We start from the raw sequence: 7,923 nt of genomic DNA, 5'->3' as shown, positions 1-7,923 counted from the left end.
GCCCACATACACAGTCTTAGATAATAGTATGATCTCTAACCCTACAGCCTCAACCTCCATTGTTTCATTGCCTACATAAATCAATCTATTGTCGGAGGAGACCACCCTTGTTCCAAGTCATATCCTCTTTTTGAGGTCCTCTTCTTTACCCAGAGTTTTCTATACAGACATCCCACAGACGAAATTTTGTATTTTTAACACAATCCTGCTCCACCATGACTGATCTTATTGTGAGTGGACCATAAGGTCCAGAGGGACAATCGCCTCAACGACTTTTGGCCCCACTACTATGGAAGTTCATCCATGAGGGTGGAGGTTAGATGTCTGAGTGCTCCAAAGTATCTTGAGATCTGGCAGCAGCCAAGAACTAGGAGTGTGGGGTGCAAACAAAAATAAAATAAAATAAATAAATAAAGAAGAGATGGGTAGTGGATTCTTCATCTTTCCTGCATGCACATACAGCACTTAGATGACAATTGAACTTGGCCTGGCATGCCTGGGTAAGCAATCTTCTGCTGCTACGAACACACACCAAGATGGTCGCGTGGGAACATCAGCAGACAAAATATAGGCCTGCCAAAGCTCCGTTGGCTGCCAGGGCATGAACTTACAAATTGACAACTGCGATATATTTCAAAATCAAGCTAGGGAGGACTCCAATGAAGAAGCTTGTCCTTCTAGTGCTAGATATTTAATGTGCTAGCCTTGACAAGAGTTTAAGTCGCAAAATGTTATCTTGCAATGAAATAAATTGTTTTGATGGTTTATCAAAATTTAGCCATATGTCACGCTGGAGTTAGCTAACATATTTAGAGACATTAATTATAATGTGTTTATATAAAACATAATTAAATAATAATCATTAATACCAATGACGATATTATGAATTGTAATACCACTGGTAATATCATTAATACTCAGAATAATATCATTAATACTACTGATAATATATTGTATTACGTAACTACACATGCTCAAGGTTATGATCATTGAGATATGAAAGGGTATTTATCAAAGGAACATATCCAATTCGACCTCCATCTATAAGCGCATAGAATGGGAATACAAATTCATGCATGAAATGGTTATCCTTCTTGTTTGATTTAAGTTTATTGACAACCCTCGGGGATTCATATATAAATCCATGCAACCTTCCTTTGGTTCACCCTCATGATTCTATCTTGCATTTCAGTACTTCATTTAGAAGAGCTGCTTGACGCAACCACCACAATTTCCGATGCTACATTCATTGAATCATTTTAGAGACTCTCTTTGAACTTCATCAGGAATGCAAATTTACAAGTTTGCATAATAGAAAATACCAAAAAGATAAAAAAGAGCTATCCGCTTATATATTTGGTTTGTTGTTGGTCTTCACTGATTATATTTACTGAACACTTTCAAGAAATCTCTGCACAAGTTTATTATGCCTTTGTGCTTTCACAGCCATATGCCTTAGTGGGGTTGCCTTCAAGCAAAATTTATATTCCTTGATCATTGTCTTCAAAGAATTCAGTGTTTAATTTTTCCATCTTCCGTTGTTGGTTATCAAGATATTTACTTCTTGCTTGGAATAGAAGCAGGCTTTACTATGCTTAATTTGGAAACCTAAAGCTGAATAGAGGGGTTAACTCTAATTTGAAAATAAATTCAAACAGAAAATTTTGCTCTGTTTAAAAAAATATAACATTGAATAATAAATATATTACGTTTGGAAATGCATTACATAAGAGAAAAAAAAGATATCATCTGACTAACTGTCTCTGTTGGTTTGGTAAGAGTAATATTTTTCCGAAGGCTAACTTTTTCTTCTTCTAGTCATAGTTATAGTATGGTTCCACAATTAATAGTTACTTAGTATAATTGCCATACGATTTGTAGTTATATAGTACAAGTATGCATCGAAGTATATGAAATAGATATATAGTATAATTACACAATACAATCATATGGTTACACAGTGTAGTTGTAATTATATTTATGAATTATGGTATAGTTATACATTATGATTAGCTAAGCAACTTACTCTCTAAAATCAACCAACCGACATTGTGTTAGTCATTTATTCTAAGCATATTATGATTAGCTAAGTTATTTATTATAAAAATTACAAAAAATAGTGATTTACTTCATGGACTTGATGACAAATATTTAATTCATGAAAATTAACAAATCTTGATTCCATATAACACATAGTGATTTGCTTCACACAGTGACGACTAGCTAAATAATTTACTTTTAAATCACATGCCCCAATCATACATTGTGAATGATGATTCGATATGTTATACATCCACCAAATTATATGGTAATTGTGATTAGTTAAGAAGGTCTCAAATCAACCAGGCAATGGAACATATTCAAATTACTGGTTCCTATGATGATTTGAGTTAAATCACTTTGTTATTGGAGCCTGAGGTGTTCTTTTGGTTACATGCACAAATTTATCTCCTAATTTTGTTCATATGCATGTCCATTTTGTTAGTAAATGATTAATTGTAATGTTCCTCCAACCTCATTTTAGACATGTAAAAGATATTGCACATCGAATGGTCTGCAGTGTTCAGAACAACTTCATCATGACATTTAAGGCCTGCAATTTGATCAATGTCTTTCAAGAATTTCGTTTTCTTAAATTGTCCCACTTTGCAATTAGTGCATTGCAAGTCTTTGCATGGATAAATGATCGCCTAGTCAAAGATGCAACCAAAGTATATTTTAATTATCGTTTTAAAAAACTTGTAGCTCAGTACCATACCACTTAAAAGTTGAAGTCCAATTATATTTCAATAGACAGGTTTTGTACTTAGCTTTCTACAACACGTAAATTAACTCTATCATATGTAGACCAACTATACAAGTAACCTTGTATATAAATGGTAAAACCACTAACAATGTCTGTATGTGTTGTCTTAGCAAACACATCTTTATCTCCTCTTCCTAGTTCCCTTCTTGTCTTTTTTTTCTATTTGTTCTGTCTTCTCTTACATCTGCACTTTTGTTTTCAAATTCTCCAATCTCATCCCATATAGTCTCATTTCTTCTCTCTTTTACTATATATGTTCTCCTCACTTTCTTGTGTAACCATTTGTAAAATCTTCTCTATTATCTTTTCCCACCCATTATAGTAACGGTTGCACCTTATTTACATCTTCAAGCTGTCTTTTGTTTACTCTCTACAGGTCTTCCACTACCAAAAAAAAACATTCAAGGTTTACTGACGGTATTAAAAGCGACTGCCAGTAAAAAGCTACTATTGTTGACGCAAAAAAATGCGTACAAAAGACTACGATATTTACTGACAGGGTTGGTATATCGTTCGTAAATTGCTTTATCTACTGATGGTATGAAAATCGACCTGCAGCAAAAAGAAACTATCGGATTCTGTATGACGTCAGTAAATTTGATGTTTACTCTTGGTGGAAAAGGCGGCCGTCAGTAAAAAGTTACGACGAAAAAAAATGCCGTCCAAAAACTCTATTTTGTAGTGTTCTTGGACTCTCATCGCTCAATGGTGCAGTATACTTTGTTGGAGACCCTATTCATGATGACTATCATTGCAAAACACCTACAGAATCCAAGTTAACAACAATTTATGTATCAATAATATCCAACAAGAACAAAGATGTTTACTTGAAAGTTCCATTACCTTTGTATAATAGCCCATTTGAGGGGGAGTGTTGAGAAAAAGATATTTTTGGAGAACTCAACAAGGTTAATTGCACAAGAATCTACGTCTGTTTGTAATTGCCATTATTTTGTTAAAGAGATGTCCTTGATGACGATCGATTTGATGGTTTTGGTTGGTGGTTTCATCTCTTGCCTCCCTGGTGTTTATTTCTTTAAAGAAACTGTTGCAAACACACACATAGGGTTGATAAATGATCGTGTTGTCTGTGAAAGCTTCATTCATCTTAACAACACAGTCCTCATCCCTTTTCTCGCGGATGTAAATGAATAATGCCAAACCATGTACATCCTTTGTCTTGCTTGTTCTCTTTCTTACATGTCATTTTCACTGTCACCGACTCTTTTCAGGTTTCGATAAGAGGGAGGAACTTCAAAGAAGGATGAACTCGGTGAAAGAGCGAAGAAGATGCCAATGAAGGGGCAGCTATGAGATTTCAACAAGGGAAGCAGGGAGCAATGACAATCAATACAGTCCTGTCCTCTTCATCTTTGAGGAGAGAGGTCTGAGAGAGGTCACTTTGGAATTGCCTTTTTGCTTTCTGCTTTTTAATGGCATTTTGTTGAGAAAAAGACTTTACAGTCATCACTCCAGCATGTACAAGGGAAAATCAACAGAAACAACCAAAAAGAAAGAAAATTGCTCCCTTCTCCTGTGTACAACAAACTTGAAAGTTGAACAACCACCCAAGTTTTAGTGTTGGAAAAATGGATTTGAGAAAAAAGCAGCTAGTTCATCATGTTCGGCCGCTGGTGCTGGTGCTGCTGGTGCGGCGACCACGCTGGTAAACCGGGGCTGAAGTGAGTAGAGACCACCCTCGCATCCAGCAGCTCGACGATCGGGGTGAAGTTCACACATCTAGGAACCTTGTATTGATTGATCGAAGCGCCCCTAGATATGGCATAGTCCATGAGCTCATCGAACGTGCCATTGCTCACGATTCTGATCTCCAGCGGCCCTATGCAATCGTAGACGCGCCCTTGCCTGTAAACCGAGTTCAGCGACCGCTCGATCGTCAGGCAACACTGGTCAAGGACGGACGTTGGAGGCTCGACGTGATTGTCATGGCCTCCGGAGGAGAGCTCCCAGTAAATGACATAGTGCCCGGGGATCGTCTTGGTGTCGGCGTAGCTGGTGTACTCTACGACTCTCGTGTTGTAGGCGGAAAGGTGAGCCGCCTCCGCTGCAGCTATTCCCTTCTGCAACTCCGTCTCGTCGGTCTTGTCCGAGTCGATGCTGAGGAGAACGTTCTTTCGGCGGACGAAGTTAAACTGGGGAGCGTTGTTGTAGAATCCGGCCACCCTTAAGACGTCTCCGACTTTGTAACGGTAGAGACCTACAGACCACAACAATTACAGAGTCATCGCCACCATCTTTGGAGATAGCAGAATGAAGATACCAACTTTGCCAGATTCGGCCGGAAGCTGGCAGGGGACATACCGGAGTAGGTTGTCACCACGAGCTCGTAGTCTTTTCCGACCTTCACATTCGCTAAGTCGACGAGTTCCTCCATCTCCATTCTCTTGTCATTGTTGGCGTTGTTGTTGTCGTCCACAGGCAGGAACTCGAAGTAACCCATGTGAGGCATGATGGTGTAGGCGACATCAGAGGGTTTGCTCATGGGGTTCAAGTTCAGACCGAAGTAGCACTCAGAAGAGGCATACATGGTGCAGGCCAGTGGCAGACCCCCACTGTAGAAATCCAGAGTGGGGATGTACTGAGCCATGGCTCCCGTCACTATGACGTCCAAGTATTTGGTGTTCGGCCATATCCTCTTGATGATCCCCTGCCAATTGCCGCTCGAGCACTCTGCCCGCACCTGTGCCGCATTCTTGGGGTCCGGCAGCAGCAGCCGCTGGATGGCAGCCCGGACTTTGGAGTCGGTGATTCTGGGGTCCACGGTTCCGTTCTCCAGATCTGCAGCCAGCGCCTGGTAATGAACCTCAAGGAAGTGGATGGCCCGGAGGAGGCCGGAGGCGAAGACCGCGCCCATGCGGAGGACGGACCGGCGGTCCACCAGGCCGGCGAGCATCTGGGTGTACATGCTCTGGAAGGAGTCGGTGCAGAGGATGGAAGCCGTGGGGCTGGTGTACTTGGTGTAAGGGTCGGCCGGGCGGGTGAGGAAGTGGGCGCTCTTGTAGTAGCTGGTCAGGACCGGCCGGGCCGGAAGCCCTCCCGGCGTCTTGCTCTCGGTCTTGACGAAGAGGAAGTACAGGGCTTTGCCTTTGTCCAGACCCGGAACAAACCTGCCCACGTACATACAACAACCCACGTGCATTTAGTATCAGAATTCAGGCCCAACTCCAATGTATTATGAATGTATTTGTGAAATGCATGAGATATCTACTTGAAAATTCATTTGTGTACAAATTTCCATCAAAACTTTTAAAAGTGTTGTATCCAAGCGTGTAAGGGAGTAAATAGAGGATAGAAATAAATAACTGTTTTCATCAGATGACCTCTGTCTAGAGAGAGAAAGGGAGAGATTCTTATCTCATTTTAACGATGGTAGGATGAAGAAGAAGATTATCAACATGACTGGCATGTGGACCCTCTAATAAAGAAATTGTGGATGGACAGTTGGTGCATGTGGTTCCTTTTAGTAAATGAGAAAGGAACAGGTGCTCGGAATATACAGTGCATGTGCTGACTACACTGGTCCATGGCCACGAGGACCGTCCTCAGCTTGGCGCTGTCAAAGGACAAGGACAACAGAGTGCTGTAGGTTTTTGGCCTAACGGAGTACAGCAATGGCTGTACTCTACAGATGACAACAGAGAAGAAAAGAGGACAGCTAGCTATGGATATGCCTTGATCGGCACAGCTAGCTGGTGTGACGGTTTCGGCGAAGAAATGAGAAGAAAGATAAACAAATAGTGCCGTGAAAGAGACATGGGCAGTAAGGAAACCGAGTTTACTTGTTCATGACAGGCATGAGAAGGTTGTAGAGCGACTGCTTCCTGTCGAGCTCCTCCTCTATTGTCGGCATCAACTTACGCTCACCAGCTGATGTGCCGGAACTAATCCAAAGAAGGAAAAGCACATACAACCATCAGATGCTGTTCCGGCCGCCTCTTATAATTCACATAGAGATAGAAAGAAAATAAGAAGAAGAAGAAGAAGTAATTTACCTAGTGAGGAACTCGGAAATGGGGTGAGCTGACAAGATGGGCGATCGATCGCCGTTGGCGATGCGACGGATCTCCGGCAGGAGCTCCTCGTACGTGACAACCGGCAGCATTGCCTTGAAGGATTTGGGGTCAGTCCTGCCGGCGAGGCCGTGCCTCCTGAGGTACTCGGTGGAGGCGTTTCTAGAGAGGATCTCCCGCAGCACCATCTCCTGCACCTGGCCGGTGTAGGTGGTCATCTTCTCTATGAATTCCAGCGCTTCCCTGTCCTTCTTCGAGTCCGAAGCCGATGGCTTCAATTTCAACACGGTGAACGCTGCCTGTGCCATCACTCGACACTATAACAGGGCTTTTCTGTCTACTCTCAGATCAAGGGGAGGGAAGAAGATCTGTGCAAGAACTCTCTCTTTCTCTGTATCTCTCTCTGCGTGATCTCTTCAACAAGTACTTGAAGAAGGCCTTGTTGATAAGGCGGGGAGAGGCCTCTCGTATTTATAAGAAGCCTCCAGAGAGAGGGAGGGAGCATGTGAGCTAGTTGTGGGCACACATGCATCGCGGTTTTGTTCTATTTGACTGGACGTCGCTTTCCGACGAAAGACAAGACGACACACCTGTCTGTGCCAAAAGCGAAAAAATTTAAAACTAAGGGGAGGAAGCAGGCCTCGACTTGGCTTGGCTTGCTTTAAACATGTTTACTTTTATCAGAAACGATTAATGTAGAGCCCCGGTGCATCTGCATCTGCATGAAGAGAAAACGTTAGTCAAGATCTTTCAAATGGAAACAAAAGTTATATATATATATATATATATATGTTGCTTACCGGAAACCAACAATATCCGAGTTCATTAATGGCAGAAACAGGAAAGGAAGCAAGGCAGAGACGATCAAGAACTTGAAAGAGCGGGCAGTTGCAGAAATGCTCCACGGAATTGATGGATGGTGGATGAAAGAAAGAGGGTCCTTGGCTTCCATGGTGGATTAGATTAGATTGAGAGGTGGAAGGAAGAGGTAAGGTTAAACGGCGGGGGGAGCACGGAGCAGCGCGATGATCAGATCGTTGTCAGAGAGATGGATACGCGGACGGCAGGTTCCTCGTACAAAGGGGC

The 7,923-nt window shown here is 42.0% G+C and overlaps 1 protein-coding gene across 1 annotated transcript; it reads right to left on the bottom strand.

Moving 5' to 3' along the window:
- Positions 1–4,207: 4,207 nt before the first annotated feature.
- Positions 4,208–7,544, bottom strand: LOC116249219 (probable indole-3-acetic acid-amido synthetase GH3.1). Its single transcript, XM_031622425.2, has 4 exons — positions 6,820–7,544; positions 6,607–6,708; positions 5,129–5,934; positions 4,208–5,024 (listed from the first exon to the last, which is right to left on the bottom strand). The coding sequence occupies exons 1-4, from the start codon at positions 7,143–7,145 to the stop codon at positions 4,417–4,419; spliced, it is 1,842 nt and encodes a 613-aa protein (XP_031478285.1). The 5' UTR covers positions 7,146–7,544; the 3' UTR covers positions 4,208–4,416.
- Between the last annotated feature and the right edge of the window lie 379 nt (positions 7,545–7,923).

Source organism: Nymphaea colorata, chromosome 2, assembly GCF_008831285.2.
Source record: "Nymphaea colorata isolate Beijing-Zhang1983 chromosome 2, ASM883128v2, whole genome shotgun sequence".
In the NCBI taxonomy this organism is placed as follows: Eukaryota; Viridiplantae; Streptophyta; class Magnoliopsida; order Nymphaeales; family Nymphaeaceae; genus Nymphaea; species Nymphaea colorata.
This window is presented reverse-complemented; position numbering and strand designations above follow the sequence as displayed.

Coding starts and splice junctions, on each gene's coding strand:
- LOC116249219 (XM_031622425.2), bottom strand. CDS start 7,145: ATGGCACAGGCAGCGTTCACCGTGTTGAAATTGAAGCCATCGGCTTCG. Junction 6,709..6,819: donor ATTTCCGAGTTCCTCACTAG/GTAAATTACTTC, acceptor TCTTTGGATTAG/TTCCGGCACATCAGCTGGTG. Junction 5,025..5,128: donor CGTGGTGACAACCTACTCCG/GTATGTCCCCTG, acceptor TGTGGTCTGTAG/GTCTCTACCGTTACAAAGTC.